General features: G+C 39.5%; 1 protein-coding gene across 1 annotated transcript in view; it reads right to left on the reverse strand.

Moving 5' to 3' along the window:
• The window catches only part of LOC126417128 (uncharacterized), a 319349-nt gene that overhangs the window by 226092 nt on the left and 74687 nt on the right, over positions 1-18570 (reverse strand). Inside the window, exon 8 of the mRNA XM_050085024.1 lies at positions 7333-9062. Within this exon, the coding sequence (XP_049940981.1) occupies positions 7333-9062 (1730 nt within the window). The remainder of the gene's footprint in view (positions 1-7332; positions 9063-18570) is intronic.

The raw sequence follows: 18570 nt of genomic DNA on the forward strand, positions 1-18570 counted from the left end.
GATAATAGAACAAGAGCTAGATACTTACTGTGACCATAAAAGCACGTAACAGAGATAAGCACACTTCTACACTTCATTACCAACTAAAATTATTTGAATTCAATAAAGAATTCTGTCTACATGAAGAAGGATTGCCAATGGGATTACTAATTTCAGAAAAGCTAGCAAATACCTTCATGAACAAAACAGAAGAAAGAATTTTCCAGAAGATGGTACCCAGAAAATATAATATACTGTATTGGTGGAATACATGGACAACATCCTCTGCTTCATAGATATATCAGAAAATTTAGAGCAACCACTGAGATGCATCTACGTATGTATTCTAACGAAAACAATGAATTATTGACAAAATAATTTAATTGGATAGAAAATCTACTCACCAATCAGCAGCAGAACACACACATGAAAGATGTGTTGTAACTGGCTCCTCCTTCAGGCAGATGGGTTGAATGGGAAGGGAGAGGGGTGGTCTAGGAGACTGGAGAGATCTAGGAAAATGGGTAGATTTTGGGAAAGTCACCAATATCCGCAAGTCAGAGGAGACTTACCGCACGGGATGAGAAGGAAAGACTCTCCTTCTCATCCCATGAAAGACTCTCCTTCTCATCCCGTGCGATAAGTCTCCCTTGATTCACGGTTCTCGGCAACTTTCCTGAAATCTACCCCTTCTCCTAGACCTCTCCAGTCCTTTTCCTTCGCCACTCTTCCTTTCCCTTCAACCCTTCTGCCTGAAGAAGAAGCCACTGGCTTCAAAAGCTTGCCAATTACAACCATCTTTTATGTGCGTGTTCTGCCGCCGCATGGTGAGTAGATTTTTTATCTATCCAATCAAATTTCATATGTATTTTGCAAGCTGCCATATAGTGTAGTGTACCTTGTACCTTCCTAGCCATTTCCTTTCCTCTCCCTCTCGTAAACAGAGCAAGGGAAAGTGACATTTTATTTGCCTCTGTATGAGCGCTAATTTCTCTTATCTTCATGGTCCTTATGTAAAATGTACACTGTCAGCAGTAGAATCACTCTCCAGTCAGCTTCAAATCCCAGTTCCCTGCATTTTCTGCATTGTGTTCCTTGAAAATAATGTTGCTATCCTTCCAGGGATTCCCTTACAAACTCCTGAAGCATCTACCTAAATCATATTTGAGTGAAGTCATGTAGGAGAAAGAGGAAATAAGAACTGAAACATGGAAAAACTAAAAATTTCTGTCAACTTTTATACTGAAATAAATTGTAACTGTCACAAAGCTCAAAACGAATATTGGAATAACCTGTGAGCATCTTAACTCATAGACTGATAAAGAACAAAACTGTCTTTTAAGATGCTAAAAATTAAAACACATAACAAAAGAGTGATGCAACAGTTACCCATTTGCAGATGTTCACCAGCAGAATAGCACACACAGTAAACAAGACATAACCCTTGCATTATAAGGAAGCAAAAACAAGTAAGAAAAAGTCCATACAACCACAGAGACAATCTAACTAACATGCAACTACACAGCTCAAATTGTAGAGTGTGTGGAACTTGACTGCTACATGCCACGGGCACATCACAGTATCCCAATCACTAATGCTTAACTGTGGAAAAATTAAACTACATACATAATTAAGAGGAAAAAGAACAATAAATCGTACAATAATGGGTTTTTCTGCCTATTTTATATATGTTACATTTGTTTATGTTGAGAGCCAATTGGCACTCTGCACCAAGTTCTGACCCTGCAGGTATTCCTGCAGTTCACTACAATTTTCTAGCATTGGAACTTCTCTGTATACAACAGCATGATCCTTGAAAAGCTTCATGGAGCTCATGACATTATCCAATAGGCAATTACTACACAGTGTGAAAAATAATGCTATTTAACACTTCCTGAGTGTATGCCCTAAGTTATCTTTACCTCTGAATATTTATTTCCATTGAGAATGACATGCTGTGTTCTGTTTGCTAGAAACTCTTCAATCCAATCACCACAAAGATGGTCTGATAGTCTGGTCAATGGTATGGAACAAATGACTACTTAAGTGCTTCTGGGCATTCCATAATTAGTCTAATCTTGTCTTTGTGGCCCCTACTGGAACAATACATATATGCTTGAAGCATATTTCTAGACTGATGCTTAATGCTGGTTCTTGAAACTTATAAAGTAAGCTTTTGTTGACTAGTGGGCATTTATCTTAAAGTGTCTACAGTTCAGGTTTGTCAGTATTTTTGTGACACACTCTTCCTGATCAAACCAACATGTGCCCATTCATGTTGCACTGCTCTGCGCATATTCAGCATCCCCTATTAGTACTATTTGTTTGTTACACACACCTAAGCAATGTTTTAGGATGGGTCATACGAGTGTATTTGGCAGCTAATCTCCTTTTGAACCACAGTCTGCCACCTCCCATATTTACCATGGAGCCTATGTGGTCATTCTATTTCATTTCTCACAAACATCCAGATGTGAGCTGACTGATTCCAGTTACAACTCACTGAAATTGTTGTCATCGGATACTACAATTATATTTCTGTACATTTAAAGCAAGACGCAAGGCTTTACAACACTTTGAAATCTTATCAAGCTCCAAATGAATATTTGTGAAGCTTTTTCAGACAGTGTCTGTGTGGTTCTGAGTAAAATGTTTTGTAGAAATCAGTAAATACGGCATCTTGTTACCTTGACCTGAGCCTTTCAGGAAGTTATGTAAGGAAAGTCCAGACTGGGTTTTGCATTATTGATGTTTTTGGAATGTAAGCTAGCTGCCATATAAGAAGTCATTCTGTTCAAGATATCTCTTCTGGTTTGAGTTCAGAATATGTTCTAAGATTTTATGACAGACAGAAGGTAGCGAAATTGTGTGGTAGTTTTGTGGATCACTTGTGCTAATTTCCTTGCATACAGATGTGACACAACTGGGAAGTTTGAGGCTCTATGGTCAGTTATGACTGAAAAAGTGCAAACTCAACTACAAATTCTGTGTAGAATCTGACAGGGACTCCACCGGAGCTTGGGGCCTGCTCACTTTTAGCAAGCAAGTGTACCTGTTTCTCAACAGCACTGACACTAACATATGTCTCTCTTGTTCTTGCCATGGTACAAGAACTAAACTACGACAGTGCTCCTGGATTTTCCACTGTAAAGGAACATATGAAAGGGGAGTTCAATATTTTTGTTTTTGCTTTGCTACCCTCAATTTCAGTTCTGAAGTCATCAAGAGTGTCTCAACACTAATTTCGGTGGCACTAATAGCTTTCACACATAACAAAAATTTCTTTGAGTTTTGTGAGAGATTTTTGATAAAATTCTGCTGCCCTTTTCACAGAGTTTTTCTCTATTTGTAGCCCTTTCCTTAGATTTACATTTATTGTGCAATAGTCACCATTTATTTAGAAGTTGCTTTATGAACTGTCCACCTAATCACCTATCTCTTCAGATACTCTCGACAGAGACTGAAATATAAAATGATGTTTACTTTGCCTATGGTTTTATATTAACAAATAATAGTGTCTACTCACAAAATACACTTAAAATTCAATAAAATGCTTCTACAATGAGCTGTGATGTTATTTCATACACTATGTTTAGGCTTTTTTAATTTTTTTAATGATGCTGCCACCATTTGACAGTAACAATTTTTATTTTATTGCTATACTATACATATTTTGGCCTTAGGCCATTTTCAAGTACAAAAACTTATTTATATATCCAAAGACATCAGACTGGGGTGAAATACAAATTCTTGTCAAAAAAGCATAACTCAGCGGTTTCATAAACAGCTGTGCTATAGGATAAAGAAATAAAAGTCTGCAATAGATTTAACAACATTACGAAAAGGAAAGTTGCTACTAACCATATAGCAGATGCTGAGTTGCAGATAGGCACAACAAAAAGACTGTCACAAATGAATAAAGCTTTTGGCCATTAAGGCCTTTGTCAACAATACACACACACACACACACACACACACGTGTGTAGTGGCCGAAAGCTTTATTTATTTGTGATAGTCTTTTCATTGTGCCTATCTGCGACTTAGCATCTCCGCTATATGGTGAGTAGCAGCTTTCCTTTTCATAATATTGTTACATTCCATCCTGGATTTTCCACTGTTTGATGTCACAATGTATTTCAGCATTTTAGAGATGTTCTCACTTTTACTAATGACAGATCTGGCCTACATGATCAGATATGTTTTCTCGACAAAGCCTTTTATTTCACACCAGTCTGTTTTGATATATAAATAAGTTTTTGTACTTGAAAATAGGCTAAGATGGAAGCATGGATCATACACTGAAGTGCAAAAGAAACTGGTATAGGCATGCATATTCAAATACAGAGATATTTAAACAGGCAGAAAACGGCACTGCAGTTGGCAATGCTTATATAAGATAACAACTGTTTGGCGCAGTTGTTAGATCAATTACTGCTGCTATAATGGCAGGTTATCAAGATTTAAGTGAGTTTGAATGTGATGCTATAGTCGGCGCACGAGCGATACGACAGCATCTCCGAGATAGCGATGAAGTGAGGATTTTCCCGTACAACCATTTCGTGAGTGTACTGTGAATATTAAGGATCCAGTAAAATATCAAATCTAAGACATCGCTGCAGCCGGAAAAAGATCCTGTAAGAAAAGGGACCAATGATGATTGCAGAGAGTCATTCAACGTGACAGAATTGCAACACTTCAGCAAATGGCAGCAGATTCCAATGCTGGGCCATCAACAAGTGTCAGCATGTGAACCACTCAACAAAACATAACTGATATGGGCTTTCAGAGCCAAAGGCCCATTCCTGTACCCTTGATGACTGCATGACACAAAGCTTTACACCTCACCTTGGTCCATCAACACTGGCAGTGGACTGTTGATGACTGGAAACATGTTGCCTAGTCAGACGAGTTTCATTTCAAATTGTATCAAGCAGATGGATGTGTACAGGTCTGGAGACAACTTCATGAATCCATGGACCGTGCATGCCAGCAGGGGACTGTTCAAGCTGGTGGAGACTCTGTAATGATGTGGGGCGTGTGCACTTGGAGTGATGTGGGACCGCTGATACGTCTAGATATGACTCTTGACAGGTGAAGTGTGTAAGCATCCTATCTGATAACCTGCATCCATTCATGTCCATTGTGCATTCCAACGGACTTGGGCCATTCCAGCAGGACAATGCAACACCCCTGTCCAGAATTGTTACAGAGTGGCTCCAGGAACACTCTTCTGAGTTCAACCACTTCCATTGGCTATCAAACTCCCCAGACATGAAAATTATTGAGCATGTCTGGGGTGCCTTTCAATATGCTGTTCAGAAGGATCTCCACCCCCTCATATTCGTATGAATTTGCAGACAGCCCTGCAGGATTCATGGTGTCAATTCCCTCCAGCACTACTTCAGACATTACCAGAGTTCATGCCATGTCGTGCTGCAGCACTTCTGCGTGTTCGCAGGGGACCTACACGATATTAGGCAGGTGTAGCAGTTTCTTTGGCTCTTCAGTGTATAACAATAAAATAAAAATTGTTACAGTGAAATGGAGGTAGCATCATTCAAAAAATTTACCTTGGCTTTGGCTCCAGCCAAAATAAAAATTATATGTTCAGGCTATTGTTGAAGAATCTTGGAATCCTCTCTTGGCCATCTCTGCGCATGCAATGAATTACGGAATTTGCAGGTAATACAATGGAGTTGTTCACAAGGAATGGCAGCATTCACTCAATATTCATTAAGCATAAAAACAGTTTTCACACGTGTAACATATGCTTAACCACTGTGCGGAACGTTCTATAGGTTCCCTCTGCAGATTTCCAACATAACTGAAATATGTCCACAATAAACTGAAACTTTTTGAGATCGAAGATGAAAGGCTTTGTAAGCATACAAAGTTTAATATTCTGCACTAGAGTTTCTCAAAATAATCGGAGTGCCTTTCACCGTACCATGTTACTCAACTGTGTACACTACATACTACTTCCTTTATCTTCTTCTTCTTCTTCTTCTTCCAAAGTTTGTTTTATGTAAAATCACATATAAAGATTTATCTTCCAAGCATGGGGATCAAGAATTCTTTGCCTTAGAATCATACCTGTGTAATTAGCAGTTTTTCATTAACACCAAAACACTTATGCTGCAAGAAAATGAATCAATGGAAGCATAAACCTGTGACAAAATTAAAAATGGGTCTACATACTTTTCTAGCAAGAAGTATTCCTCAATTTCAAGGTCAGTATTCAGCACAATACATGTTACATCCAAACAGGAACTTTGTTTTCACCTTATTGCTCTTATGTAATGGTGATAACATCCAAAACATTGTTCAACTTTCACACCAAAGTACTAGATTCATTTCTTGAAATAAAATACTGCAAATTTTTTGTCAGAAAAGAGCACAACATGAACTTCAACTATTTTTCTTCCTCTGTAAACACTGAAGCCTCCTATACTTCTGGACAGTCTTCCAACTTTTGGCAGAGCTCTTCTGTTATATGTGGTCTTTGCTTCCCGAAATTACAGTAGACTTTATAAAAATATTAATTTTGTTATGTGATTTCCACTTCTGTTACATCATTAGAGCTAAAATGTTTTTATAGATTTTCATTTTTATAAAGTCAGGCTTTCATTTTTATGAAGTAATTCCACACAAGTAATACATCAGGTGACCAACTGAAAGTCATGTGCAAGCTAAACGAAAGCGACATTTCAGAAGCAGAAATGGACAATGTGTTCATGTTCCTCATTCATGTTAAGGAAGCTTACACATCAATAAAATGGATTTATGTGCTCATTTCTAGGTGAAATACAAGGCAGTTAAATGAGTGAATGACGGTGCTCTGCTCACAGCCTTGGGTATCTACCAATCAGTTTTATGTCGTCCGTATGGTGAAGGGTGTTTCCTTGGCATTATTACGAAGTTGCAAAGGTTTTCTTTTATGACACCACATACTACATATTTTCTAATGAGCAGGGAATGCCTCAGAACACCTCACAGGTTTGTAAATCATTAGCTGATTCATAATTTTGTTAAATACTTTAGACCAATGTACTATCCTTCACAGGAATCTAAGAAAATCAAAAATTTAACTCTGGCTCCAAATGTGGACATGATTATGTATTTCAAAGACAAATAAAGCAAATCCTTTACTTGAAGTGCATTAACTTCCAAAGAATGTCTGTAAATTACCAGTTCTTGTAAAAGATCGTGAACCAATAAAACTCTAATATTTTGATATACAAGCAAAATGTGTGCAGCCACTAAGTAATACACAAATGTAATTCACAGGTTACACATGCATGCATGCATGCTTGCTTGTTTGCATGCTTGCTTGTTTGTTTCAACAGTACTTACGAAGTGCTGACAGCTGCCACAGTTGCTTCAATGCTGTTATTTATATATACATCCTCTTCAAAATTCACAGCTGATGGTCTATTAAAAAGTATTTGACTCTCAGCACAGCAAGGTGATTTCTGATTCCTTCTTTGTTCAGTGAGTGAGGAAAGTGAATTCTTTTTGCTGTACGTCTTTAAGCGTGATTTATCTGTAATAATCTTCTCATTAGGGGGGCTCCTCAAACCTGATGAAACTGCAGAGTGTTTACTTCCCCACTGACGGTCACTGTATACAATAGTGTGGCCACTGCTCAGTGCCGAATATGACAGCAGATCAATATCAATATCGTCTTCATCTCTACATGCCAGACTCTGTTGGACATTTGGAGATGATCCAGTGTTTGTTACATTTTTAATATGACGTAATCCCTGAGAACTAGGCAGAGGACATGTAAATAAATCTTGCTGACTTGGTGCAACATGAGATCCTGGCTGCTCACTAGTATATGTAATGGTTTCACCCAGCTTATTAATATTGGACAGTGGTTTTATTATTTCTTTATCACAGCTATCAGATAGCATTAACATCTTTGGCTGAATATGCCTCAGACAACTGCTGCCAGTTTTCTGCCATGTTTTACTGCTGTTATCCAGATCATCTGCACATATTGTATCATTACAAGTAACATTTGTGTTGTCATTCGAAATATTTGAAATGTTAAAACAGTTCGCGTCTCCATCTGACTTTGTAAGAACTTCCTGTTTGTTATTTCCACTACAGAGGTCACTTACACTGATCACTCCACGAATGACATCTGTTACATTAGCATTGCAACTGAAAACAGAATCTGATTTATCCAAGTTTTTTATGTTCAGTGTGTTTGTCTGTATAACAGGAACATCACAGCCAGACACTGCAGTCGATGTGAGTGGTATCTCTTCTTCATTTGATGTTTTTGTATTTACTTTCATGACAGCTGACTCTTCACTAGATGGCATTGAATTTACATTGTGCTGAGTCACCTGAATTCCTTTCTCCAATTCTGTAACATCTGAAATGTTTAATGATAGTCTGATGGTTGAAATTCCTTCTGCTTCCGTGATATCATTTGGATCCACATTGACAATTACAGTCTCACTACTGTGTACATTAAATCCTTTCTCTGAAATATTCTCTTGTGCACTCATATGACTTGGGTTAGATTCTTCAACTTCAGCACCAACTATCTCACCATTATTACTTTGACAATCTGATGACCTTATGCTTGGAGGGTCTTTCTCTTTCTCTGGCACAAGTTCTTCCAGGAGGCTGTTTTCACCACATGAGACGGTTATTAAGTTTTGTAATGGATCTGACCCATCCTTAGTAGGTACACTGTTGAATGTTTTTACGCTATTAACCCCATCTGCAAAATCTTCATAAACAGTATCTGGCAGAATGTACTCGGTAGTCTTTTGTCTTCGATCCATTTTATGAGGATAAAGTTCTGACACATTTGTAGCGAAAGACTGTTGGGTCTCAGGCTGACTCACTGTCAATTTCTGTGGATCCTTTTCCTTTTGGCCATTGCTATTCTCTGAAAATACAGGCTTAAGATCTGGTGTTCCTACAACATCAATAAACTCATATTCGGTACCAGTTTGCTTTGATTCTTCTGCGTGAGATATTAAAATGTGTTTGTCCAGCTTATCCAAGTTTTCGACACGTCCACTGCAGAATGGACACGGAATGTGGGCCGAAGATCCACTCTGTAAACAAAAAATCCACACTGTAAAACAAAAATCCATGAACAATCACATCATGTAATTGATGTGTAAAACAGAAAACATGTAACATTTACAAGTTATTGAGAATAAAACAGTTCGTTATTACTGGCAATAGTTGTAGAATTGTCACACACAATTTAAAAATTCACACCATACATTAATTCTGCAATGATACAAAGTCTTTTTAAAATGAATAAGCGAATTTAATATATAGTGGTTGGACAAAAACATGGAAACACCATGCAAAATGCATACTTGAACATAAGTGAAGATGCTAGCCAAGCCTGCAGGTTCTACTAGTGTATCTGTGTTAAGTCCTCAATATGTTCCAAGTGTCAGTCATGGTTGGAACAGTGTTCTATGTAGTTGTGAGTGTATTATGTCAGTGCTAAGTGAATGCGAACTTGGGCGAATTGTTGGTACTAATATGGTGGGTTTAAGGAAGCCGAAGTGTTTGATGTTTGAAAAAGCACTGTAATGAAGATTTATTATGCATACAGGGAAAGCAGATCATCATCCTCCACCAAGCCACAACAAAGATCAAAGTGTGTGCTGAGTGAGTGTGACAGACACTTACTGAAGAGGATTGTGAAGAAAAATACGAGGATGACTGCTGCAAAAGTCATTGCAGAACTGAATGTCACTCTCGCAAACCCCGTTCCAAAACCACTCGTCCGTGATGCAAAAGCCCATAACAGGAAAACACAGTGCCGAAGCCATAAAACCTTGACTATGGGGCACTGGAAGAAAGAAGCTTCTTTATACTAATTTTGCACTTACACTACGAACCCCATGAACATGACATTTTATTGATAACTCTCACAAATAATACGATAACCTTCTGAAGAAGAGCACTAAGTGCCCAGCACTAGCAAAGAAATTAAATTTATTTTATGCAACTGGTTGCTAATTATTTTGTTATTTGTGAAGAACTGTATAGTATTCCCTTGAAAACCACACAGGATCTGTATTTACCAATTCCAAGACAAATGGAAGCTGTTTTGGAGCCCAACGGGTTTCCTACACTGTATTAAGCATGATAATGTGTAATGTTTTTTGTGTTTCCATATTTTTGTACAGTTCCTGGATGTCCAGCAATGTTATAACAGACAGGGTAACAAAACCACTTACACAGAGTAATATAAGAAAAATGAAATAATTTCTGTGTACCAGACAGACTAAGTTATCAAGGGACACACAAAGTAGGAAGTGTAAAAAGCTTTGGAAGAAACTAATCATTTTCCATTCAAGAACTGCTATAGAATTATATGAGGAGACTTATTTGTGTATCTTTAAATCAACATACAATGTGTGTAGGCCACATTGCTTTCTCATTATTCAATGGCAAATGAGTTAATATGAAGCTCAAATTATGGTAAGATTGGCAAATTCAAAGCACAACGGCTCATCATCAACTTTTCTAACTGTCATAAACATCAAGGATCACTGAAATACATTTAAGGCATCGGAAGGAGTAAAAGTAATCACTCATCTTGTAGTTAAGACAATGGTGTGGCGAAAGGCACATAAAAAACATTGAAATCACTGCTACGCTTTCGGGCACACAAAAAGCATGCCATGGCCCAGCTGGCAGCATTATCCTGGCATTCGCATGCCTATGTGTAGGCAAATGTGCGTGCACCCATGGTTTTAGTAACAATTTTATTCACGTTCCTGACACTTCAACTATCTGGTGACTGGTCAGCTTTCTCCTTCCATTATCATATTCCACCCAGGGCATCTCAGTATGGTTTAAATAATAATAATAATAATAATAATAATAATAATAGTAACAACAATAATAAGCATAAACAGTTTCCAGCCCTAGGCTGGCCTCCTAGTTGTGTATTCTCACCATCGTTTTGTGTTTGCTCTGGTCCAGTCCTCGCCTTCCTTTTTCAAAACACTCCTCCACCCCTATCACCCATCTATCCCTTGGTCTTCCTCTTGGTCAGTTTCTCTGCATCTCCATTTCACGTATCTTCTTGGGAATCCTCTTGTTTTCCATTCTTTTTAAGTGCCCATGCCATCTCAGACTATTTTATATCCTCTTCTGCAAGGGTTTCTCTTTCACTATTTCCCTTGGCCTATCATTACTTGTCCTATATTTCTTGTTATTCCCATCCTACTTCTGAGGCACTTCATTTCACATGCCTCTAATCTGCTTACCTCCCCTTTTCTCCATTACCCACATCTCAAATGCGTATGTCAGTTCTGGGATGTAGAATACTACTTACTTTTCTTCTTCTTCTTCTTCTTCTTCTTCTTCTTCTTCTTTTGTGTACTCTTTACTCCAAACCAGGCTCCTAATACTTTGCACGACTGCTTCTCTCTGTCATGTTCACTGATCTCTTTCTCATTTCTTCCAATTTCGTCTCTCACACTTCCCACCTTCTACAACTGTTCATCTCCAGTTCTTATTCCACTAGGTGGAATATTTTTCTTTCTAGTTAAAACAAGAATCTCACAATTGTTTACATAAATGTGAGATTCTTCCATACTGTCTCACAGTTTCTTCCCAACCATTCAGCTGTTCCTCAATCTTTTGCTAAAATAGCTTCAATGTATTTAGCAAATTTTTCAGCTAGTGGACAAATCGAACTATGTTCATATATGTCTCCTCCGGGAGCAAAAATATTTTGTTGGAGCCCCAACTACATAAGTAGAAATGATCATTGTAATAAAATAAAGAGAAATCAGAGCTAGCTTGGAAAGATTTAACTGTTTGTTTTTCTCATGTGGTTCAAGAGTGGAATAGTACAAAAACAGCTTGAAGGTGGCTCAATGAATCCTCTGCCAGGTCTGTGAACTACAGATTAGCCATGTAGGTGTAGATATTTTAAAATAACATTATCGAGGTACATCAAATCTGTTCCGTTTACATATATTTTATTTTTGTCATGTGGAGTCACACATTTCTCACATGACATACACAGACCAGTTTAGTATGTCTCAATTACATGTGGTCAAATACAGATAAGGTACTTGCTTGTTGGAAGCTAATTATATCAATCATCATAGACGAAAAAGAGGAAGCTGGATGGTGCGTATTAATATTAACATCAATAATGAAATTTTCACTCTACAGCGGAGTGTGCGCTGATATGAAACTTCCTGGCAGATTAAAACTGTGTGCCGGACCGAGACTCGAACTCAGGACCTTTGCCTTTCACGGGCAAGTGCTCTACCAACTGAGCTACCCAAGCACGACTCACGCCCCGAAGTTTCATATCAGTGCACACTCCACTGTAGAGTGAAAATTTCATTCTAGAAACAACCTCCAGGCTGTGGCTAAGCCGTGTCTCCGCAATATCCTTTCTTTCAGGAGTGCAAGGTTCGCAGGAGAGCTACTGTGAAGTTTGGAAGGTTCGCAGGAGAGCTTCTGTGAAGTTTGGAAGGTAGGAGACGAGGTACTGGTGGAATTAAAGCCATGAGGACGGGACGTGAGTCGTGGTTGGGTAGCTCAGTTGGTAGAGCACTTGCCCGCGAAAGGCAAAGGTCCCGAGTTCAAGTCCCGGTCCGGCACACAGTTTTAATCTGCCAGGAAGTTTCATATTAGTGCACACTCCGCTGTAGAGTGAAAATTTCATTCTAGAAACAACCCCCAGGATGTGGCTAAGCCATGTCTCCACAATATCCTTTCTTCCAGGAGTGCTAGTTCTGCAAGGTTCGCAGGAGAGCTTCTGTGAAGTTTGGAAGGTAGGAGACGAAGTATTGGCAGAATTAAAGTTGTGAGGACGGGGAGTGAGTCGTGCTTGGGTAGCTCAGCTGGTAGAGCACTTGCCCGCGAAAGGCAAAGGTCCCGAGTTCAAATCTCGGTCTGACACACAGTTTTAATCTGCCAGGAAGTTTCAATATTAACATCACTAACAGATTACCAGACACTAAAGATATGGATAACCTGAGGATGTAAAGGTGCAAAAACTAATTACACAGTGAAAAGCATGATGCTACGCCACACAATGAAGCAGCAGTTAGGCCCGAAACTACCAAATAAGTGGCAATGTATGAAGCTGAAACAGCCAGTCATATGTGAGAAGGAGAAAAAGAAAAAGAAGAACCAGGAGGAGGAGGAGGAGGAGGAGGAGGAGGAAGAAGAAGAAGAAGAAGAAGAAGACTATGCCCAGTCATTGTACAACAGCTTTATGTCATCTTGCCAACAGAGAAATCTGAATGGTTGTCATATGAAGGCCAGTATACTTTGAACAAACATGACCTGTAAAATTGCTGGATGAGGCACTCATTAGATTTTGGAGAGGGGATCGGGATGGGGGTTGGTTGAAGACAGTATGGAGGATACCACTTTGTCTTCCTGATTTAAGTGAGTGTTTTCTTCCTACACATTTCCACCTCTCAATGTCAAGTCACTAATTAAATTACTTGTAAGAATTTATATCTTATAATGTAAATTAACTGCTGTTACAATTATTGTGTCGCATTTATCTTACACTGCTCCAGAGAGACAGAGCAGCAGTAGAGCTATCTACTAGCAATAACCTGTACCACAGAAGCTGCCAGTAGGTAACATCATCAATCAGAGAATAGCTGGCTACTAATGACAAAGGCTCTGCTGTTATGATAATGATTGTGAAGAATTAAAAGATGCTCCTCTGTCCATAGGAAATGTGTTATTCAAGTTTTTTCACGATTCCAATTTGGAGCCAGCCACTGCAATTTGGTGACTTGTAATACCGTATGCATTTATTTAGTTTGTTCAATATTGGTTGGCACTCTCCCCACAACTCTTGCAAAGTACTAATTTTACATGTGTGTTGATGTATTCTTGAAGATAGACTGTGGTACTGTCTAACACTACCAGATGGTGCTGCTGCTTCCCTTAGGTGGCGCACTGCAGCAGCACTTGTTCCAGCTTGCGAGCACGCTGGTGAACATTGGTAAGACAACACGGAACCAGACAAGCAAGCACAACAGTGGACAGTGTCATTTCTCTGGAGAGCAAGAGTGATTGCTTCAGAGAACCACAAGAGGTTAGTAGCTGTATAATGGGAAAACAGCACCAAATTGCAGATACACGTTTCGTTGGTTATCAGAGTTCAGAGACGGGAGGGACTATGCTGAAAAATGCAAAAGCACTGGGCATCCAGAACTGCATGTCACCGAACAACGCCCAGCATGTCAATGATGAATAATCACTTGATGAACTAGGGAAGGAAACTGGTCTATTATGGGGAACCCTCTACACCAACAGCCATGAGGATTTGAAGATGAAGAAGGTGTATTGACAATGGTTACCCCATTCCCCCACCACTGTACAGAAACAGAAGCATGTGGAAATATGCCATCAGTTGGTGCAACAGTAAAATGCAGATCCATCGGACTTCTTCACATCTGGTCACCATAGATGAGTTGTGCTTCTTCCATGAAACTCCAGAAAATATACAACAGTCTATGGAGTGGATGCATACTGGGAGATATTCTAGGATAATGCTGCTGGATTGGTTCCCTCCCAATTCGATCCTTAACAGCTATCAGCACTGCAGTTCACTGCACCAACTCTGCCAAAGCATTCAATAACACCGCCATGGAAAATGGGACTGTTGTGTGCTGCTCCAACACAACAAAGTCACCAGACCATTGCCACCACGTGTGAACTAGGGTTCACTGTGCTGGCACAGCCTCCATATTTAACTTCCTTGCAGTTGTCCACCAATGGCGCTGGGATACCCACAAAGAATGGTTTTCTAGATATATATAAAAGTTGCCAGAATGATGGTAAAGGTGCACAGATGCTGGCAGCGAGTGCATATAATATAATCTGTAGTTGTTTGAACTGTAAATGGTTCCTGTCAACACAAAAACATTGTAGTGCCCATCACTTTTGAACACCCCAAGTATATTAATACATTCGAAGAGAACAAAGGAGCACATTTAAATTCTCCAGCCAGATGATGTGTTTGAGTATGATTGGCAGAATATTATGTAGATTCATACTGCAAGATTTTTGATGATAAGTAGAAGACAATGCTTGAAGAGAAACAAGTATGTTTACATTTGTTAGTTTGAAAAGTGCTGTCCCAAGTAGCACAAGCTCTGATCTTAGTTCACAAAGTGGGATAGCTAAGACACTTGTTTTGGCTCAACACCATGCCAAGCCAACTAGTGTATTGATTTTGATAAATGAAAAGAAAACAAGTCCATTAACCCATGTTCAATATCCATCATATTAATATTACCACCAATGCTCTTTTAATTTCTTTGTACTTGCTCTAATTTTTCAATAATTTAAAAACAATTTAGGATCAAGCAATTACAATAGAGACAGAAGCACATCAATTTTAAAAATAGGAATTCCATTTTTACATTTTTAAATAATGAAATCATTTCTTTTTGTGCAATTGTCTATGCACTGATGACTGTAAAACAGATATACTGCTAGGACAGCTAGATGCATATTACAGAACTGTTACTATTCGATGCTACATAATGTTATTTTGAAGCTAAAAAAGTGTGTTCTTGCCACCTAACTAAGAGATGTTATATTTGGTGATTTGTTCTAAACATCTAAATAACAAATATGGGAAAGTATTACACTAAGAATATTTTATAAAAAAAGTAATAATTATTATCTAACCACAAATACCATAGTCCCACAGGACATATTAGATACCATTATATTAAAGCCATACACGACCCAAATTATTAATGGATTTAATGGAGTTAACATTTGTCGTCACAGTTTGTTTTAAGCCAGAAATAAGAAAAGAAAGTTACCGTATCTAATAGCTGGAGGGGTGACAGGGGACTGAACTACTGGAAATGAAATAGAGGACAGGCAAAGGTCTCATCAAGCCAAGATGGAGGTTAACATTACACTGAACAGGACAGTGAAAAGGAAAATTGGGATTTAAGGCCCCACTGATCATCGAGTTGTTAGAGATGGAGCAAGATCTCAGCCTACAAAAAGATGGGGCAGGACATAACCCTTCCTGGCATATACCATAAATTGTTTAAAGATGCCATGAAAAACCTCAATTCAAATAGCTGGACAGCAATATTAACAACAGATTGGTACAGGAAAAATCCTGTGCATCATGAGTCCCAGAATGGAACCATGGCAAAAAATCAGTCTTAACATGGAAACACAAGGAGACAGAATGGCTGGCCAGGCTCACCTCCAGAGCTGAAATTCCAGTGCTGCTAAGAGGCAATTTAAAAGCCAAAAAGCTACTTTTAACACATATATCAGCAATATCAACTTGAAGACAATATAATAGAAATGGAAGATAAAGTAAATGAGGATGACATGGGAGATATGGTACTGCAAGAAGACTGACGGAGCAGTGAATGGACATGGGGGATATGGTACTGCATGAAGACTTTGACAGAGCAGTGAATGGCCCAAGTAAATAGAAGTAGATAACATTCCCTCAAAATAATTGAGATACTCAGGAGAGCCAGCTGTGACAAACATTTCCACCTGGTGTGCAATATATAGTGTGAGTATTACAGAACTATTTGTTTAATAAGTCAAAGTTGCACAATTCTGACACAAAATATTTCCAGAAGACTAAGAATTTTTAACACATTGCAGCCATGTCATAAACTGTGATAAATTAATACCTCAAAGATCCGCCTCAGTTGCGAAAAGTTACTAGTCTTTACCCAGGTTTCAGCTAGAGTAATCTAGCCTTCTTCAGAAGCATAAAATAAACTAATACATGCCAGAATACGGCATGGTCAAACATAAAAAGCTAAAGTACCATGGTACCATGTCAAGCTACGTTACTTAGCTGAGGAACGAACCCGGCCCCACTTCATGAAGTGCTGTGTTTGACCAGCCTCCAGTTTCCCTAGTATTCTACCCCTCATAATGTCAACAATACATGTTCTTTGAGCCATTTTCAACACACAGTCACCATTAGCACGTCTGAAAACATCTGCACACTTACTCGCTGCACCGTACTCTAACACGCACAAACACACCGCTGCACATATGGACTCCGCCAGCACCATTGTGCGACGACCGCAGGTCAAATGCACCGCATGGTCATACCCCGAGGAGATTTAAACCCGCAAAACAGCCCACCAGAGTGTTGTTTCACGATGTATCAGCATTATCTTTAATTTATGAGCATGAGTGTAGTACGTGAGAAGTTGATCAATCAGAAGGCTCCTACCAGACGAAGTGGAACTCCCACATAGGAGGTGGTGTGAACTGAAGTCCCCAAACGAGAGAGAAGGGGGAAAGTTGTTGAATTAAAGTGGTCAATTCAATGCAAGTAAGTGGCCCGCCTGGAGGTAGGTCAACGTTGGAAATGTTAATTGCCGAGGCTTTTTCACCTGACTTATTACCTCCAACAAGGTGCAAAGGGAATACAGTCATTTGACAACATCTATATGAACAAAAATATAATTCCCTCCAGATACCCTCTCAGGACCAGCAGGAAACTGACAGAACCCATGATAACTATGGAGCATTTAAAAATGGTCATCAGTGAACTGGGTTTCTTGGAGAGCAATGGAACCACAGAAAAAGAGGAAATAAGTTGCAGTTCCGGCAGGTAACAGTAGTACCTATTATAATGATCACATGACTGGTGACCTGGTTTGACGTGAAGGAGCTAAGAGGACCAGTCACACCACAGGGTCACAGCCTGTCACCAGTGGGCATGGAACCACGTCCACGAACATCACCTCACAATCTGACTGCATGGGAAAAGAGGGGGGGGGGGGGGGGGGGGGGGCTTGCACTTCCTGGGGGTGCCAGGGGAGCCTTGTTCTGATTCTTATTTTTCTTCTTCTTCTTTTCCTTTGTAAAGTTTGGTGGGCAAGGTTCGTTCAAGAGACTACCCGCATTGAGAGTGGGGACAGATGAAGATTGGACAGCCCAGGAACTCACAGGTTGTGGCTCATTCAGCTATGTTTGGTGTCAGACTTCCATCTGGGGGTTGCCAGGGATAGAGGTCCCAAGAGAACGCCCTGCCATTGCAAATCGTGAAGGAGGAGAATGCTCCTCTGGCTGCAAGCAAGAATTGGTTCCCAAAGAAGATGCAATGGGAACCACAGGAGAGGAGGGTGGTGGGAAATCTTGTTGGGGGAAGGATAAGGTAGGGGTGGCCCATGGTCGTCACGTTTGCATAACTGATTGTCATATCCACAGGATGTATGCATTCATACTTCTTCCACACCTGAGTATGCAAAAGACGATTAGTAGATCTGTGTCTCTGGATATTCTGTTCTTTCTTGAAAACTGGGCAAACTGGCAAATGTGGAGGGTGATGTTCATGCAGTTGACACACAAGTGGTAGGTGTTCACAAGGACTGCCTTTGTGGAGTGATCATCCACAGTTGCCACATTTTGGGTACACCACAGAGTAGGATGACATATGCCCAAAGCCTAAACATCTCAGGCATCTCATATGTGGTGGGACATAAGATTTCAAATCACTTCCATGCGCCATGCCCTTAACTTTCTCCAGGAGGACATTCCCTTCAAAGGCTAAGATAAATGTGACTGTATCCATACGAT

This window comes from Schistocerca serialis, chromosome 8 (assembly GCF_023864345.2).
Source record: "Schistocerca serialis cubense isolate TAMUIC-IGC-003099 chromosome 8, iqSchSeri2.2, whole genome shotgun sequence".
Classification (NCBI taxonomy): Eukaryota; Metazoa; Arthropoda; class Insecta; order Orthoptera; family Acrididae; genus Schistocerca; species Schistocerca serialis.